Source organism: Ambystoma mexicanum, chromosome 3p (genome assembly GCF_040938575.1).
Source record: "Ambystoma mexicanum isolate Mex_15411 chromosome 3p, UKY_AmexF1_1, whole genome shotgun sequence".
NCBI classification, from domain to species: domain Eukaryota; kingdom Metazoa; phylum Chordata; class Amphibia; order Caudata; family Ambystomatidae; genus Ambystoma; species Ambystoma mexicanum.
The window spans coordinates 634,984,943-635,004,621 of NC_090925.1; the positions used below are offsets into that span (position 1 = coordinate 634,984,943).

A 19,679-nucleotide genomic window follows, 5' to 3' on the forward strand; every position below is an offset into this window, starting at 1 on the left:
GGTGGGGTCCCGGCATAGCACAGCCCACCGAATATCTGCTCTCTTGTTTCTTTAAATCGCAAATAAAGAAATGTGTCTCTTTTCCAAAAATCAAAAAGGCGGCGCCCGTGATATTCCTCGCATCACACTTTTTGGTTTATGCTTTTGATTGGGTGTAACTGAGTTTATTGAGGGCCGCCCACTGGACTCATAATAATCGTATTAAAGGAACCTGACACACACGGTCACGGAGCCATTAGAGCGGCTGGCATGCCAGCCGTCTTCCAGCAGATGGCAGTAACCAGTAGCTCCTCTGTCCTTCAGCCCAGCAGCACTGTACAGCCAATGGCGCCCTGCCTGGCACCACGCTCCTTCCTTCGTTCTCCTCTTCCGCGTTAACCTCCTACAACTGAACAGCATCCATGGGCGGGGGCAGGTTCAGTGAGATAGTGTAAATGGAGAGAGAGGCAACTGCTGTAAGAAGCTGAGAAGCAAAGGGGTGCCCGCCAACACCCGTGCTCCGTCCTCGCCAGCACACGCCAGTCAGCCCCGCCACCAGTTACGGTGCGCACCCCGAATGGGAAGCAGACTCCGCCCCCAGGTGCACACCCCCTGTCAGTTGCCAGGCCTGCCATAGGCACAGCGCTCTGCCGGTTCCTGTCCAATGGTTCCAGTGCATTGCTCTCTCGGTTATAGCAGAGGAGCAGGTGGCGGATGGTGCGTGCTGGCGGCCCCAGGCATCCTTTAACACCCACGGCAATTGCAGAGATCACGGCGCTTGCTCGTCTGCGGATCCTCGCCGCTTTGGATCTGTTCTCCTGCTCCCTGTTTCCCTTGATCGCTGGCCTCTCGCTCCTTACAGAACTGGGGTTCTGTGGATGTAGCGGCGAGAAGCGCCCCCCCCCCCCCTTCGGATGAATGGTTCTTTCAAGGGCGAGCTTGAAGAGAAGTCGCTTGCTTGGGTGCGACGCTAATACTTGGAGCTGGAAAAACAGAGAAGCGGCGCAATTCTGAGCACCTCCGTGGGATGAGGTGGGCTCGCGGAAAAGCCACGGAGAGCGGGCGGTCCTGACGCGGGAGCGGTGCCATCATCCGCGGAGCGTGTGGCAGGCGGGCGTCCGGGCGTGGATGCGACGGCTTCTCTGGAGCGGCAACTATGAGCACGAGCAGTAAGTGTGGGCCCCTGCGGGGGCTGGGCAGGTCTGGGTGAGCGCGGGGGTGGGGCGGGGGCCTGCCACATCTACCTGAATGCCAACTCAGCTGTGGTCGGATGTTATTGTTGTGTTTTGCTTATTTGGTTCAAACGATTACACACGGATCCAGGGTCACCTGTACTTTTGGGAAAGGTATATGTTAATAAGTTCTTTTCAGGTCAGCATTTGTCTGTGATTCTGTGGCTGGGAAGGTGTGTTTTTTTTTTTTTTGTGGAAGGCATCGTCGTGTATTTGCGGGTGTTTGAGAGGGGATGAGTGGCGGGCGAGTGCATTTGCGAGATTGTGTCTTTGGGATAGCGGGTGTTCAATCGTGGGAGTGTGTTTGAGCGTTCATCGTTTCCTTTTGCCTGAGCGTGTGGGCTTTGTGTTCATGATATCAGTCAGTGCCATTGTATTTGTGAGTTAATGATTGTGCGTGCATTGGTACAGACACAGTGGTTATGCTGAAATTATGTCTGCACCCAGTGCATTCTAGCGTGTATTTCCTGGCCTCTGAGCACATAACCCAGTGTGGCCACGGCGTGCACATGTCTGCCTGCATTTTACGGCATTGTCCACATACATTTTGCCATTCAGCTGTTTCACCCCGCCCCTCGCCATTCATCTCTCTCTCTACTCTCTCTCTACTCTCGCTCTGTCTCTCCCTCTCTCTACTCTCTCTCGCTCTCTCGCTGCTCTCTCTCTCTCTCTTTCTCCCTTTCATCCCACCTCGTTCTTATGAGGTCTTTCCACTCACATTGTAGATGCCCCCTTTTTAATCCCTATCATTGTTATCTTTCCTTCGCCCGATCCCCCCCCTCGTCTTCCCTCCGCGGTCCCCCGCTCTGCTCCCCCCCGCTCCTATTCTCCCTTTCCACCCCTCATTCTTCCGCGTACCCCCCTCCTCCGCCCACCCCTTCTTTTCTATCTAGAATATGCCTCGCTTCCTACTTGTATGCATCCAAGGCGATCCCCCATACCCCAGCGAAGTCTATCATAATGAACCCGTCCTATTAATTTGACCCCGGGTCACCCCTAGGTCTGGGCTAGGGCGTCCCGATTTCCTAACACCTACCATAGTCACTTGCCTGCACAATCACACTCATTAGCATACTGTCAAGTGTCCTCCAATCCGAGAGCTGCCTGCTGCGCTAGACTGAGCAACAACGCTATACCACAATCGAGGTTCCCTGGCATTCTTCCATTGGTGCCCTAGAGACGTGTACTTCAGTCTGAGTCGCTGTGTATTTCAATCAGAGCCAGGGAGGGCGTCACGGCCTTTCAACCAGTTCAGATAAAAGGGGCTCCAGTCTGGAGGAAGTGAAGGGGGCACCAGCAACTGACCCCATGTTGGCAGTGGTATAACTCAGCAATGTGTTCCTTTCTATATTATTTTCTTTCTGGGACTTTAAATGTACTCTTTGCAGCACTCACCTTATAAGCTGTTTTTGCTAGAACCCTGCAGCCCTCATTTCCCTCTGGGTCTAGAAATGTCATCACCTCGTTGCTTTGATGCTGCTTCCTCCATATCAGCCAATTGCTGACCAAGAAGGATGTGTAGCTTTTCAGTGGGCATTTAGTGTTTCAGCTACCTGCTGGCTGTGCGTCTGTTTTCCTCTCTAAGTAATAAGGAGGCCCCGACCCATCATGTTGAAATAGGCCCATACGAGCTGTGCCACTTCTTCAGCTGGCCATGATCAGAGCCATGGCAACCCTGATCAACTTCTGTGTTACTGCACCACCCTCTGGAATTCCTTACCACCAGCACTGAGACATTAACAATCCTACACAACCTTTAACAAAATTGCTAAAAACTTGGCTGCTTGACAAATGTGCTTAAAATCTTTTCTGCATCTGACTTACTGGTATCTGTACCATTGCGGTGACACCCCTCGGTCTGGGCATTACATAAATGTTATAAAGAAATAAATAAATAAAATCCCAGGAAAAGTGTATTCAGAGCCCCGTTTGTATTCTCTCACCACAGCTCCTTCTCCACATTTTCCAGTGCCCTATGCTTAGATTGCAGTCAGCGGCCGGTCCATACAGAATTCCCGACCGCAGGCGTTCAGTCACTGCATACCATGCATGATGCTTACTCCAATCGGATTCATATCTCTCTCCTTAACTGGCAGCGCGGTGTACTTACGACAGAGCCCCATTCCTATACTACGGTCGGAGCCTGGTCCATATACGCGTGCCAGCTGTACGCTTCAGTCACCGGACACTATGCACACTTAAAACCAACCTCTGTGTGTATCCTTCACGCGGGACGTGGCCTGCACATGCCCGTCAGATCCAGCACAGCCCGGTCAGGAGTTTGATGGAAGGATGCAGGCATGGACCTGCGCATGCATTTCAAACGCGTGGCTGGTCTACAAAGCACTGCCTGTACGCTCCAGCCAGGGGCCTCGTCTTTGAATGCTTCAACACGGCTCCCAGGCTCCAAGGAGGTGTCTTTTCAAGGGGGCAACCTTGTGAGCTGATGGCCTAATAGCAGGGGTGCCGGAATATCAGCGCAGTGACGCTGGCAGATCCACTGACGTGAACCAGAAGATCATAACATAGCTTCGGTTGTGATCTTATGGATCATAAGAATAACGTGCGGTTTAATGTCGCAGAAAACTCAGCAATTGCTTTAATGACCTCGGAATGGAGATGAGGGATAATCGGGCAAAGCCCGCGGGCAGCCGGTCACACACAGATCTCTTCGTCAGATGCTCAACTCGCTGCTCCCCGGCGCTGGAATGACACGCTTTACTCTCGCGCCCACCTTGCCTGGGCTGCGCCTTCACGTCGTTTATCGCTTCTTTGTTTTTAAGGCCGCTCAGTTTTACGGGTACCTTATGTGTGGGCATAGCACTGACCGGGCACCGGTGTACTGCAAAGGTCGCGCTGCATCGTTGGATGTCTTATGCAGTGCTGTCTAGGCTAGGGCACTGCCCTGCGAGCATCTTAGACACTCACTGAGAGAAGCGGCTGGTTCTAGACGCGCCAGGAACCACGCTGGGTTCATTCAGAGTGTGGCAGCGAGCAGGGCGCGTCTCCGTGCATCTCAGGGCAGACGCTGAGAGGGGATCTGAGGGCAGGCACCCTGGCATTCTCTGAACATCTGATCCCACATGCCCTCACCGCGCACCACAGACGGGAAGGATAGAGAGGATAGCGGGGTTCCGCCAAAAGGCCTGGCAGAGGGGCAGCAGCGGGGCGCGCTTCCCTGGGTACTAGGCATGGGGGTTGTTTCATGGTGAGGGTACACATAAGAGTCACCTGGCAGCACACGCGCAGGGAGGTCTTGGATGGGTGCCAGTGGGTGGTCTATAGCAAGATAAGCCTGGAAGTGTGATAGTGCAGGGAAGCTGTGCAGGTGTGTCAGGTTCAAAAGGAATAACCCACATTGTTCCAGTCCGCCCCGCCCTCCTTACTGCTCATGTACAATAATAAAGAGACCCACGACAGGCAAGGTGGAAAATGGGTCTGCAAGCTTTATTAGGCAATAAGCTATGCATAAAAAACCAACCAACAAAAAAAATAACTCTATAAAAAAATGTGGGGAACAACGGATCTGGTGAGCGGGGACCCTGCTCCAACATAGGGCCAACTCGAGGCTGATCCCTGCCGCCCCTGCCAAACAAAGCTCACGACTTACACAAGACCAGGCGTAGAGCCGTGTCATCCTTTAACTTTGGCACTTATTTCAGTACTTTTCCTTCAACTTTCTTGTAACATTGCCTCTTGTGGAGGTGTTATCTCTGCGTCGCATTTTGAGGCCTTCTTTAAGCCTTTTGAACCGTTTCCCCTAGCCTCTTTCGAGGCGTTTCATGTCTTGTCGCTTTCCCGCATTCCATTTGTCTTCCTACGTCCAGTTAGTCCTTTTTGAGGGTGTCTATTTCCCGTGCCCCTCTTCGGGGTGGGTGGGAGGTTTTTCTTGTGTACCTGTGCGCTTGTTCTCGCTGGAGCCCTACACTGTGTAACTAGAGAAGATGGTCTGAAACCGGGCTGTCCTGCCTGCCCTAGATAAAGGCCAAAATCGGCCTGAGGGCAGGTAGCGCTTCTCGCTCCCACAAAGGAGCGGTGCCCTCCCATCCGTCCGGATGGGAGGCGAGGACTTAGATCTTGGTGTCAGAAGCGGGAAACCACCTGTTTAACAGGTGAGTGTTCACTGCCCCAGCCACCTTTGCCAGACCCCGTCGCCCAGTATTCTAGGTCGCCTTTGTCTTTTCCCTCCTGAGCACCTCCCTGCACACCTGGGTGCCAAAGGAAATGACCCTTTTGGTGTTGCCCATTTCCTACTGGGAAGGGGAAAGCTCCCTTCCTACATGCCCACCTCCCACCTTATGCCTCTGGGTCTTCTACCTCCGGGGCCCATGGGAAGAAGGCGTGGCCTGGGTGGCATATCCGACACAAGGGGAAATGCCAGCTTGCCATGTGTGACAGTCATCAACAGCCTTTACACAGAGACAGGGATGGTGGCAGGCCATTTGGTTGGGATTTAGGAGGCTGCATTCTGCCCTGACGCTCAGCCCAGGGCTCCAATCGGAAATGTGTGCTATGGCAAGAGCCTGGTCAATTTTTCACCTGGGAGTGCAGAGTATTTACGTTCATTTGCGTGGCTGCAGAAAATGGACAGTAGCCTACCCTGCCCGTATCAGTACACCCACTATGATTAAGCTAAAGGCTTAACTGCTGGGCTCAGCTTTTGGATGGGCCACGCCTCCAATGGTTAGCATTGCCTTGTGAAACTAAATAGCATTGGAATTGGGGTAAAAATACATCTAATGTGCCAAAGCTAGGCGTAACAGCTATTAGCACCCTGGTGGGGGCGTGGGGGGAGCCAGCCAATCAGACGGCTAGGAGTGCAGGCTTGAACCGCCGGTACAGGCCCTCGTTCAGTGCCGCCTGATGGCTGGCTCCTCCGCCGCCATCATCCTCCCACCCTCCATCACTTTATTTTATTTCTTTGTCACCCCCCTACTGACCTTATTTCAGTGGCAGACTCCTTCCGCTTGCCTCCCGCAGGCCACCATGTAAAGGGAAGAGGGCTCTGCACGGAGCCTTGCTTCTCTTTACCTTGGTGGCCATCCTGGAAAAGGATTTTCCTTCGTGCAATGGGACACTGAGCACCTCCCGTTGCACCAAGGAAAATCTATTTTTTAACACCCCGGGTTACCGCTTTGGGAACCCTGGGTGCTAATAGCCTCAATCCCCTGTTACAGAGGCTGGAACAGGGTATAACGGCCTGGGGCCCTCATTATCTGCCCTTACTTCGCTCGGGCCATTAACTTGGACTGATGGGCCATTAGCCCCCTAATGCCGGCCCTGGGCCCTGCTGTATATTAGCGGATGTGTTGAAGGCTGTACCTAACTCAAGGAGCTTCTTCTCCATGCTGTCAGCTGCGTCTTACCTTAAATAATGGATATGTCGCGTGTCTTTATTGAGATATTTCAAGTTACCACGTTTGCATAACTTTTGTGGATCAGGTCAAGTGGATGAAGGGGTGGCCCGCCATGAACCACTCTCCTACTTCTCATCATAAAACTCTGAGTTTCTGACAGGCGCCTTGGGGGGGAGGTGCTATGAGAGGGAAGCCCCCTCTGGGCTCTTCTGATGACAATCTGCACAAGCATGCTCCAGTGGCGTTGCTAGGCTGAGCCCCTTCTCCGAAATCCTGTTCCTTCCTTGGTCCCCCCTACAGTGGCATACCGTGGGGGTTGGGGGGGGCATGGAGGGCAAGACAGGGATATTTGCCTGTGGCACACCTCTCCCAATAAGGACCTCAATTAGAGTGCCCAACAGGAAAGGTGCCCCGCTGGCAGGACAATGGGTGCTGAGCAATTCCTGCTCAGCACGCTCATTGTCCTGGCAGCAGAACATTTTACTCTTTCTGAACGGGAGAGGTGTCCTTCTGCCAGGACAACGTCCCAAGGGACTCCAGGCACAGAGGGGCTCTTACGTTGCTCTGTGTTAACCGAGTATTTCAATGTGAGCCATTAGGCACTGATGTGAGGGAGGAGGAGGGGGAGGGGCACTATTAGCAGGGAATTTTATCCTTTTTGAAACATGAATGGGAGGAAGCGATCAGAAGGGACCAGGGTGCATAATGCTGCATGCTTTATGACATAATGACTATGGCTTTAGAACCCAAGGGGGATTAGGTTCACATTAATCTAGATGATCCTATTGTGACTTAATGTGGCTTGCTTCCAAGGCATGCTATAAATAAAGTATTATTTAACCACATGAAATGCAAAGTAAAACCTTCATAAATATCTATATCAACTAAACCTGGGAAGATGTGCGCAGTTGCTTAAATTCTCCAAATCCCGGTTTCACCATTTAAATAAAGTGTGTGATCCTGGGCAAATAATTTAATCTCTCTGTGTCTTATCTGTAGCTCTGTAAGTGATTCACTTCATAGCTTATGTTAATTTATCATGCTCTTATTTAAAAAAAGCCTAATGACTGTAGCGTTGATCCATATATAATAATAGTGAATTACAGGTATTTTGCACCACAAAGTTATTTGCCACTTGGCTTACCTATGACAACTTATTCTAAAGTCACTTCCTTAGTGCCTCCAAGTATCAAAGACTGATGATGCTCCTTGCAATGTCCTTTCTGTGAAGGCACTTCTGATGGTGCAATCCATATGCAAATTAGGCTTGCGTGTTATTATGCCCCAGAGCGCCTGGACAGAGCTCTAATAGATGAGTTTCCTGCACCTGTAATGATTCTAGAGTTTTTGTGTTTGTTGTGTTAAAATGCCATTTGCCACCAATGTTACCAAATAAATAGACTGGGGCAGGGGTGGGCGTTTTAGGGGCACAAATCAGACCGTATGGAATTGCGTGCACTGCATTTGATGTTAAAAGTAGCAAGACTTCTTTTGTGGTACACCCCCCCCCTCTTGCAATGCTGTATAATCCCCTGCTCCCCTACCTGGGCTATACTCTCTTCAGTGCTACACGTGGTCAAGAACACACCATAAAGGTGCACACAGAACAGCGGCACAGGGGTGATGGTCAGCAGTCGGGGTCCAGAGCTTGCCATTGCTACTGCATGCATATGAATGCATACGCAGCTAGGTGAAAAGGCAAGCCCTGCCCCCTACCCTGCCTGAGGGAGTGAGGGCACAGTGAAAAAAAGACCCCAATTTGAATTTCAACAATCGGATTGGCCCAGCCGCCAACTGTTGAAATTCAAATTGGGGAGTTGGCGGGAGGCACGCCCCCGACAAAGGTTTCCCAGCAGATTCCCCAGCTTCGCCAATGGAAGCAGGGTGCTCGGTGATCTAATCTGCTGTCCTCCTTTCCCCAGCCGTCACTTGCAGGTTGGAAGCTTTACACTCAGCCTATTTTCTTTCTTCTGGCCTGAAATGGGCACTCTGCCGCCGAGACATCAGAGAGGCTCCATCTCCACAGAAGACACAGCTTTAAAGGATCATATCTTGTTGCTGATTTGTAAGAGGATTCAATCCAGCACTACAGCTAAGTCAATGCCTAGTCTGGGATACTGAATGGAAACCCTTATTGATATATCTTTATGTCCAGTTCATGAGTTCTGGATGACTACCCCTATATAACACCCCTCTCTTGGAACCCCCCTGACCCCACTGAGCCAAGAAGTAGGTCTGTTTTGCAAGTTTAAACGGTTTATTTGAGAATGTAAACAATATATATATATCACACTTTATAATAAACTAATAATTAATATCACACTTCAGAACATGAGCAGTTAACAACAATGGGTAATGTTCTACTAATAAACTAATTTGATTACCCAGGAGTAGTATAAAGGATGAGGTAGCACGTTTGGGAATAGGAACAGAAGAATAAGGTGGTAGAGAATGCTTTATCTAGTTTCAGATGGATGCAATGTTGAATGAAAATGCAATACAGAAAATACTCAATATGATTTCAACAAAACAATGTAATCACTTTCCTTTGGCAATCCACTCCCCCCCCTTTATGCAATGCAAGGAAATGGAAGGAAAGCACACAGTTCTCAGAAATGCAATCAAATGTAATTCAGTCCACACCAGCAAGCTTAGACTACAGAAGTTTGAAACACAGGCCCAAAATGCTTTTATATGTGCTGGCAATGAAGTGAGGAATATGCTGAAAATGGTTTTAATTCCCTTTAGGAGGTTCAGGGTGAGTGAAATATACTTGGGATGAGTTCAGGCTCACTTTAGCAAGGATCTAGGAGTAACTAGCAGGTTAAACAAATTTTTGGCAAAGGAAAGCAAGGAAGCTGCTGTTTTCACACGTGGCTGGATTTTTAACCAAATCGCGAATCGCGGCAAAATTCGCGAATGCGTGAATCACGATTACGGCAAAAGTATAAGGAGCTTGTTGAAAAGCTGAGATTCTAAGCTTTCAGAGGAAAGTTAAACCACGTTCCTAGCACAAACGGTTCCAGAGATACGGACGATTAAATAAAGGTAGTTTTTCGGATTTGAAATTTTAAAAGTTCAAAGCGACAGGTTACAGGTTGCAGCTAGAAAATGACAGGTGACAGTTAGGAGGCAGTTCTGGTTAGATTAAAATAGTTTGGATTAGATTATTTTAACTAAGAGATTGGTTCTGCACAGTTCTGCTAGGTACTCACAATATATTTTTGAATTAGGCCTCGCCACGGATCTGGTCAGGTTTTGGACTGGACTCCGGTTCTGGTCTCGGCACTTCACAGTGATCTGGATCAGCTCTCTGGTTCTGATAACAACGGTCTGGGTCACTCTGGATCTCTGGCATCTGGTTCTGGATACTGATCTGCTTTCTCTGGGTACAGCACTGCTTCTGGATCTTTCTGGCACAGGGTTTCAGGCCAGAATCAACACCTGGGTCCGGCTGTGAATAGTCTGCAAATGATTTTTTTGGGCCTGCTGACAAATACTTTTGCTTGCAGTGGGCCTTCTTGGTTCAAAGTTCTGTAGTCTCTGTTTAGCTTGGAAGTCTAAGTGTAGGATCTCTGGATGTGAAGTCATCGGTCAGCATGCTCCGCAGCAAATGGAATTGAATGTCTCTACCTGTCCCAGCAGTCTCTTTTTGTGTGTTTTGAAAGTGGGTGTGTGCCTGGGCCTAGCTAAGCCTGCCCCTTTCTACTTGTCATTGGCCCAATTCTCCCCTCTCCCATGATTGGGGAAGGAACTGTGAGTCAGAGTGATGCTGTAGGTTTTATGGGTCAGAGGATCCTCCCCTGGTCAGTTTGCCCACAAATCTATATTTGATCAAAATACACATTTCTCAAATACATAGTGGTTTGTCATTGCATGTACATATTACCTATCACATGAGGTATACTCTGTTCAAACTCTGCTCTTCCTGAGGGCTTGCATTCAAAAATGGCAACTTATTTTTGATTTTAGTGGGTTATGCAACCTTGGTTCTTCATTAAAAATTATACACATATACACGGCCTGTCCTTACATACTCCAGTAAATTCCCATGTCTCTAGCTTAAACACAGAGTCTGTAGTATCCATAAATAGCGGGGTTTTGCCCCAGAACATCACACAAATTCCCAAATTCCCAACGCGTCTTAAAACGTGCACAGAAAATTCACAAGAATTATGGTATCATTTAAATAATTTTGACAAGTCCGCACTGTGAGTTATACATCTTTCTTAAAATCATATTCTGGCCAACAGGGGTGTGTCTTTCCAGGTCACATGGCGGAGAAACCAGTTTATCCAGTTTCTGCCAAGCTCAGAGACCCTGCCCCTCCCAGCTTCTGCCAAGAGGAAGCTGTTTTACAGTCCCCCCAATAAACCATTTGCCTGAGTCCTGGAAGGCCCATTGTTCAAGAGGAAGCCATTTATGGCGTCCCCCCAATAAACCCTCTGCCTGGGTCTTTTGTTTAGTCTCTAGCAGTCCCTTGGTAATTCAATCAGAGAGGGGTAACCTCCCCTCAGAATGCAGCCAGGCCTGAGAACTGCTGTGGATCCAGTTTCACTCCAATTGGGGGGAAGTTGTCGGGCAGAATCCAGTTCCTTAAGCCAGGCCCCAGCTACTGTCACTTTTAGTTACCCAGTTTTCTGCATTCAAATAAAACTAACAATTTTTACACATGCAGCTGGAATGCTGATTCTAAGTTCAAAACTATGACATTTTAACAGTGACAAACTATGTGGCAGTCACAAGTCTGTCCCTCAGTTTATTTACACATTTCGATTTTTGGTAATCTTAAATCCAGTTTCAGTTTAAGCCGCTGTAGACCTGCAGAGCTCAGCCAGTCTTGTTATAAACCTTTAAGTCACTTCAGAATATAACTTTACATTGTATCCACCTCTTAGTAAGTCTTTCTTTGGCCTGCTTTGGGTTCATTTATTCAGTTTTACACAAATGTCTGGTGTTGTTTTAAAACGCTGGCTTTCTGATAGTGGTGAGTACTGGTAATGCAACCATTTTTGGGATTTAAGAAAATGAATTCCCCACAGTTCTAGGTTGCTTTTGGCAATCAGCATTGCCATTCCCTATGGTTTCAGGCTACTGTGTGGGTAGCCCATGGTGGTTTTAGGCAGTGCCCTTCTGTGCCCATAACATCGGCAAAAATGGGTGGCAGCCTATTTTTCATGCATTTCCCTGTGCATTTTCTGGGAAGCTCTGGACATCATGATGTTTTCAATGCCAGTAATGCACAGTTTTTTTTGGTAGGGCTCGGATGCATGGGTAAAAACATCCCACAAGCCCCCCTCTTGCGATGGCCATTCTGTTTCACTGATGGAACTCGCAAGATCTGGGATGTTCTCCTCATCTTCTTCCGGTAGATGGCACAGTTCAGCATCTTTTTCTCCATCCGGTCGGATCGATCGGTTCTCCTCGCCGGTCCTGATGGGAAGATTGGGCGGTACCCCGGGCCCCTCGGATCGTCCTCCCAGTCTCCGGATCGTCCTCCTTGGCCAGTCTCCAGGTTTTCTTTCTCCTAGGATGACAAAGGAAGAGCGGCAATACCTATTCACGGACATTTCTCCCCCACCATTGATATAGTGTGGTGGCATATATATTTTAGAACTCAACAGATATGAACATGCACATTTTTTTAAATTAAGAGACAGGAACACATAAACTTGAGAAACACAGAATTTGATACGCTATATGTAGGATCTTTTAGGGTTGGAATTGAATTACTCTGGAGCGGTACCCTCTGGGATTGCAGAGGACTCCTCCAATTGCTGCAAAGTGTGCCTGGGATGGCAACACTTCAACTGGTTTATGTGGACCCACTTGTCTTCCCCCTCTGCCAAACCACCTGTGGGGATGCGGATCTTGTAGGCCACAGGGGAGATCTTGTCTATAATCTCAATGGGTCCCTTCCATGTAGGCAAGAATTATCGCTGTTTTGCCTGGTTTCTTTGGAAGTTGTATAAATAGACCTGGTCTCCCACCTGATATTCCTTCCTGGAAGTTTTCAGGTCATAGTGGGTCTTCATACTCTCAGCTGATCTTTCTAGATTCCGCTGAGCATAGGCAAAAGCATGTTGAAGGTGTTTCCTTAAATTCTCCACATACTCATGAGTTGTGGAGGCATTTATTAGTGTCTGCTCTTGGGTCCTGTAGAGCAAATGCTGCGGAAGCACCATCTTGCGTCCAGTCATCAACTCGAATGGTGACATTTTGGTTGCAGATGAAGGGGTAGATCTGATGGCCATTAGGACCAGAGGTAATCGGATATCCCAACTTGGCCCAGAATCTGCCACAAACTTCTTTAATATGCTCACAATGGTTTGGTTATATCTCTCTACTGCCCCAGAAGAAGCTGGCCTGTAAGCAATGTGTAGCTTTCTCTTGACCCCCAGTATCTCCCACATCTTTGTCATTACTTCACTGGTGAAGTGGCTACCCCTGTCTGACTCAATCCTTTGAGGTAGACCAAAACGGGAAAAGAAGTGGTTAATCATCAGGGCAGCTGCTGTTTCTGCCTTGCAATTTGGGGCTGGGAGACATTCCACCCACTTGGTAAACAAGCATGTAACGGTCAACATGTACTTGTTTCCTCTAGATGAGCGAATCACAGGGCCTACAAAGTCGATTTGCAAATCTGACCATGGCAGTGTCATCCCCCTCTTTCGGAGGGGTGCACGGTGCGTGAGGGATGATGGCTGAAATTGTGCACACACAAGATACCCCTTCAAGTATTGGTCAAGGTCCTGCCCCATGTGTGGCCAGTATGCAACCTCTCTTAAGATTTCCAGTGTTGTGTGAAACCCCCTATGACCGGCGGTGGCCGCATCATGGGCATGACTTAACATCAGGCTTCGGAATGAGGTAGGAACCACCCACTGATCGTGGCCAGCTTTGGATTTCCTTACCAGCAAACCGTCTTGGATTCGGAACATTTTTGGACATTTCATCAACACCCTTAGGTCCTCTTTCCCAATGTAATCGGTATCCGTCAGGGGAAAGTTCTCAGGGTCCTCAAGGTGTTGGTAAAACTTACCAATAATTGGATCCCCCTTCTGAGCTGTAATCAAATGAGCATCAGGGGTCTCCTTACTCCATTGGGCAGTTGAAAGATCATTGTGAGCATTTGTCTGGGACCTAGTGATAGCAGTGACCTGGATTTCCCCCAACAGGGACTCAATCTCAATTAGATCCCCTTGGATGGCCCCGGTTTTGCCCAGCTGATCAGCTAAGTCATTTCCAGTTTTGTCTGGTCCCTCTACTTTGGAACGAACCTTGATCTTTTTCCAGTAGATGGTCATCCCATTCGATGTGACCAGATCATCAATGTTTTGGATCAACTTCCCATGTTTCAAGGGTTTGTTGTTAGCACATAACATGCCTCTGGTTTTCCAATTAACCAGGTGTTCCACGAACCCGTTCCGTACATAATCCGAATCTGTGATTATGACCAGTTCGTGGAGTTGATGCTGGACAGCAGTGAGGATGGCCTGATGCACAGCCATCAATTCTGCCACCTGACTACTTCGGGGACCAATTTTGTATCCAGCGGAGGTTTCTGGGGACTCATTCACCCATGCATTCCCTACGCCGGCCACCAGTTCTTTCTCCCCGTTGTTGTCAACATGGTAAGAGCATCCATCCACATAGACAGTGGGCATTCCCTCACACTTGTCCTCTTCAAATACTTTGTGCAGGGAATTAAGGTATGCCTCTGTGTTGTCCTTGATTTTTAGACTTTCGTCCTCGAGACAGTGTTCTCTGGCACAATCATGCAAGTCAGCCAGACCTTGCGCGAGGGGACTCTTCTTGTTTTGGCCATATCTGACCTCCACAGGAAAGCCTTGCATTGACAGAACCCAGGAAGTAATTCGGGAATTACTCACATTTCCGGCCCGGATTCTATCACTTTGGAGATATTGCAGAGGCTGGTGTGGAGTCTCCACTATGATGTGTTCCCCCTGGATAAACGGGCGGTAATTCTTCAATGCCCACACCGTTGCCAGGAGTGGCTTCTCACAATCGTTGAATTTTTCCTCCACAGAGGATAAAGTTTTGCTCGCATAGGAGATTACTTTATTGACCTTGTCATGCTTTTGGTATAATACCGCCGTCAAGCACGTATTAGAGAACCCCGTCTCCAGGAAGAACTCCTTGTTTCTGACAGGGTAAGCTAGGCAAGGCGCTTGTGAGAGGCTTCTTTTGAGTTGTCTTACTGCCTCGGCTTGTTCTGGACCCCATTCCCACTTGACCCCCCCCTTCAGGAGATGAATCAGGGGTCTGGTGATCTCTGCGTAGCCCTCAATGAACTTTCTGCTGTAATTAGTCAGTCCAAGGAGGCTCCTTAGTTCCCGCAGAGTTGTGGGGTCTTTCAGTTTCTGAAGTGCTTCCACTTTCTTTTCCTGGGGACAGATACCCTGAGGAGTAATCTCATGCCCCAAGAAATTAACACGGGTTCTACACCACTGTGCTTTCTGAAAGGAAAGTTTTGCTCCGGCGGCCCTCAACTGGGTCAGAACATAACAGATCTCCGCTATGTGTTCCTCCACAGATGAACTTTTGATGAGGACATCATCTACATAAGCCAGGTTACCCCTCGCACCCAGGTCGGGCATGGCCTTATGCAGGAAAATGTTGAATTCATTGCCGGAGTTGAGGTATCCGAAGGGAGTCCGGGTCCATGTGTACTGCTGGCCCCCAAAGGTAAAAGCCAGCTTGTATTGGTCCTCCCTACTGACAGGCACAGTCCAGTATCCATTGGTCAGGTCTATTGCAGTGAATACCCGTGACCTCTGGATCTGGGCCAGCCCTTGGTCAATGTAGGGCAGAGGCCATCCGGAAGTATGGACCCGTTTGTTGAGCTCCCTGAGATCGGCACAGAGTCTCCACTGGCCGTTTGGCTTCAATATTCCCAGCACCGGATTATTGAAGGTGCTGTGTATTGGACAAATTATTCCCCGGGACTGAAGGTTCTTAATTATTTCAGTAAGGGACTCCATGGATGCGAGAGGCAAACGATATTGCTTCACAAACACTGGAGTCATGCCAGGGTCCATGGGGATTGTTGTTGTGTGGATGTCGGTGCGACCACAGTCATATGAGTCTACCGCAAAGAGATCTTGGAAATCCAAGAAAACTTGTTTCAACTTTTGCTTTTGTTCCAGAGTCACACAGGCATCAGCTAGGTTGACTCTCTCTTCCACCATCTGCCTGAAGCCTGGAAAGACTTCTGGTTTGGCTATTTCAGCGGCCTCCTCCAGCTGGGTGGAGAAGTCCCTCGTCAGAGTGCTGATTTGGACTGGAGGCTTCAGGTGGGAAAGGCAGCCCTCATGGACCTGGAAAATCACCTCATCCCTCCTGAAGTCACAAGTCACATCTTCCTTACCATAAGGGCAAGAAGTGTACACCAGGAATTTCCCCCCATGGCGGGTAAAAATCCTGTTTGGTGTTGTATTGTCATCACTGTCACTGTCGAAGCAGTCCTTGGTGATTGGTCCTAACAGTTCATTTCCTAAATCAATGGAAAAATGTCGGTCATCAACCGCCATTCCAATAATGGTGCCTGCGGCTAGAGTAATACTCTTTAAGTCGCTGTTATCCACCTCTATTGGAATGGTGTCATGTTCTATGTTGACTAATGGAGTTGGGTTTACCCCCAACCCTTGCTGTTGGAGAGAAGTATTTAGATGTATATAAGCATCAGGGTTTTGCAAATATTGTCCTCTTTTAACTTTCACTTCCAGGGAGAATTGTCGGGTCCTTTCTGGGATGGTGACTTCCTCTTTGATCTGAATTTCAACTGCATAAGGTAGCAATTGAGCTGACCTAAATGCTTTTTCTGGATCATCAAAGCCCATGGGATTATCCGCTAATCGGGACCAAGCTTTGAAGTTTATTAGGTCCAAACTAATGGCAAAGCGATTGAGAATGTCACTGCCTAAGTAAAAAGCGGCAGTGACGTCTCGCACGACCCAACAATTGTGGACTATGCTCTTGTTGCCAATGGAGATTTTGAGCATACACCTGCTTGGCAGGAGATGTTTGGAATTGGGTGCTTCCAGGTCCATTTCCCATTTGTCTATCAGTTTGAATGTGGGAATGGCTGGATCTTTTGAGAGTTGGCGGAACATGGCTTCGCTGATGAAGCTCTTACCATTGTTCACGCACACTCGAGCGAGAACAGAGTCCTTCCCATCATTTAACTGAACAGGGATGAACAACTGCTCTCCAATTTGCTGAATATCAGCCAGGCTCTGAGCTGATTTCACATCTTTCTGGACTATAGGAGTGGGAGTTTCTGATTGTGGATTAGTAAAGAATTTCAAAGCGTTTCCTTCCAGTGTGGAATACCACTTTAAACTGGAAGGAAGGTTGATTTTCAGAAATAGAGAGGACCCCCCATCACCAGTCTGTTGTCCTACTGCTATTACTGTCACATCTGGAATTTGGTTGTTCTGGAAGTGAAATTCTACTTGGTCAGATTTTTGTTCAACCATGTGGCAGATGCCGTTTAAACTAACATGGTTGACACTCTGTTTTAATTTTATTGGTCGGCTAGTCTGGGTCCAGAGGACCTTGTTTACACAATCTATTAGGGGTGACAACCTTCTCAGGAGGTCATTCCCTAGTAAACAAGGGGTGCCCTCTGGAGTCACTACTATGACGGGGTGTTTCACCTTGTGTCGCCCAATTGTCATGTCCAAATCTGCAGTCCCCGCGACAGGAATTTCCTTCCCGTCAAAGTTCTGCAGTTGTCCAGGAAGAGAGGTGAGAGGAATACGGTAATTCTCCCCCCTTCCTGCATTTAGTTTATCAAAGGCCCTTTTGGACAGAAGGGTAGCTTGGGATCCAGTGTCCACCAGTGCCAAAATTGTACCCTGCCCCTGTACTTGTACCGGGGCATAGTATCTTCCCTCCTTCTCCTCAAGGGGGCACAGATAATGCACATTTTTGGACAACTGGTGGGCTAACTTTCTGGTTTTGGACATTTCTAGAGAAGAGATTTGGGCAGAATTCTGTGGAGAGCCTTGGGAATCTGAAAGAAAAAGTTGGCAACTGGAGATCAGAGCCATTGTGGGTTCCCCTGGTTCCGGTTCTGGGCCGCCTCCCCCTTCTTGGAGGCAGTCACCAGGATGGGTTTGAACCAGGGGATTTCGGTATTGTGGGTTCTGGGATGAGATGATGGGCGGCGGTAGCTCAGTCTCCATATCTCCCCAGTCTGGATTGGAATCCCTTGGGACCCATTTTTCCTTGAGAGGAGTTCCCCCATCTCTGAAGGAGAAGGTCCTTTCCCCAGGATCCTCTGAGGATCCCTCTCCCTCAAATTGGAAGACCTGTACCTCCTCCACAAAGTGGGTTTGTTTGGGTCCTTTGTTTCTCCTACCCCCCTCTGCTCCTTGGGAGGCAGGCTTTCAGGGGTAGGAGATTTTGTTTCCGGTTCCTGGTTTTCTAGGAGCTGTTTACAAGTTGGGAAGGAAGCTTCCTCCAAGGATTTACACCCCCCTTCCCCTTGTGCCTCCTCCCTGGGAACCGGTGTGTTATCGGGGTGCTGCCCCCGTCATTGTTCTGGAGCACCAGGTCCAGAGTTTGGGGCATTCTGCGGTGGCATGCTCATCTGAGGGTTCTGTTGAGCCCTCACTATGTGACCCAGATATCGTGCCATATTTTGGACCTGGCGCTCAAGTTGTGAAACCCGCTCAGGCTGATACGGGACTCTATTTTCTCCCCTGGGCTGATCCCGGGAAGGGTAGCTATCCCTTCTCTGGTAGTACCCCTGGTTGGGAAGATTTTGGTACCACTCCAACCTTGGCATCCCCTCTCCCGGATTAGGTTGTCTGGGCTCAGGGAATTGGGGAAAGAAGGATGGATGATTTTGGGGCTGGAAATTGGGCGGATACCTGGGGAAAAAGTTCTGCCCAGGATTTGGAGAATTTCTGCCCTCCTGTGGGAAGTTAGGAGGGAAGTTCCCTGGGTTAGGTGCTTGGCCGGATCCCCCCCCTTGGGCTGGAGGAGTCCACACATAACCCAGGATTGGTCGGTTTCCCTTATAGCGGGGACTTACATAGTGAGGGGAGCGGGGGACCCCATTTGTGGGACTACCTCCTCGACTCCCTGTCTGTGACTGGCCCGAGGGCCTTCTGGGCTGTGAATTATTAGGTGCAGGTAGGTTTTTAGGCCCCCCCATCTCCAAATCCAAAACGGGGGTGACCTTTACCTCTGCCACCTTGGCAGCAGCAGGGGTGCTGTTGGCTTTGGGGTTTTTCTGGGCATTACTTTTGCTATCTATCGGTTTCTGCACCTCATAGATCCGGGTAGCCTGTTCAATGACCCAGTCTAAAGATCTTTTCTCATGAAAATATCTCACGAGCTGGGTCATTATATATTTGGGCAAGGCATGGAAAAATGTATTGACAAATTCTCTGCTGTCTGTGCGCACCCTTCTGGTGGTCTGTGTAAAAGCACGCTTTAATTCTTGCACAAACTCTTGTGGGGCCTGATCCTCCCCACACTGCAAACTGTAGGCTGCCTTGCGAGCCTCTTGGGGATTTCTGTGAACAGAAAAATGTTTTAATATGGCCGCCCTATAGGTGGACCACCTTGAATGATTTTGGTCCTCCAGCCCCGCAAAGAAACTGGAGTACTCTGGGGAGAATGTCCACTTTACATATTGGATACAGCTTTGGCTGTCCTTCAAATGAAAAGTCTCCATCATTTGCTCATAGAGCTCCAAGTTTTCCCAAACAGAGTACTTGGCGTTCTTATGATAAGGTGTGATGACACTCCTGATTTCCTTAATCTGTTTCAATGGGTCCTTAAGCAAGGCCCTTTTTGCCTTATTAGCCTTTTTGGTTCGGGTAACCCTGGTCCATTCATCCTCTGACTCAGAGGCACTGCTCCCAGAGGTTCCTGTCTGATCTTCCAGGTTTTCCCGGATTCTGCGAGCCTGGGAATGGCTGGAAGAATGTGGGGACCTGGTCTCCTGTGTCCTGCGCCGTTCAGAGGAGTCTTCAGATTCCTCCTTGCTGCCAGGATTTGATGGGTACCCCCCCACTGACCTAACTGGGCAGTTTTCAGGATGCCCTTAATGGGCCTATTCTCCTGGGGT

General features: G+C 49.0%; 1 protein-coding gene across 1 annotated transcript in view; it reads left to right on the forward strand.

Moving 5' to 3' along the window:
• The first annotated feature begins 286 nt into the window (after window positions 1-286).
• The window catches only part of ABLIM3 (actin binding LIM protein family member 3), a 770,500-nt gene continuing 751,107 nt past the window's right edge, over window positions 287-19,679 (forward strand). The window contains exon 1 of the mRNA XM_069651389.1: window positions 287-1,148. Coding sequence (XP_069507490.1) covers window positions 1,136-1,148 — 13 coding nt within the window. The 5' untranslated portion in view covers window positions 287-1,135. The remainder of the gene's footprint in view (window positions 1,149-19,679) is intronic.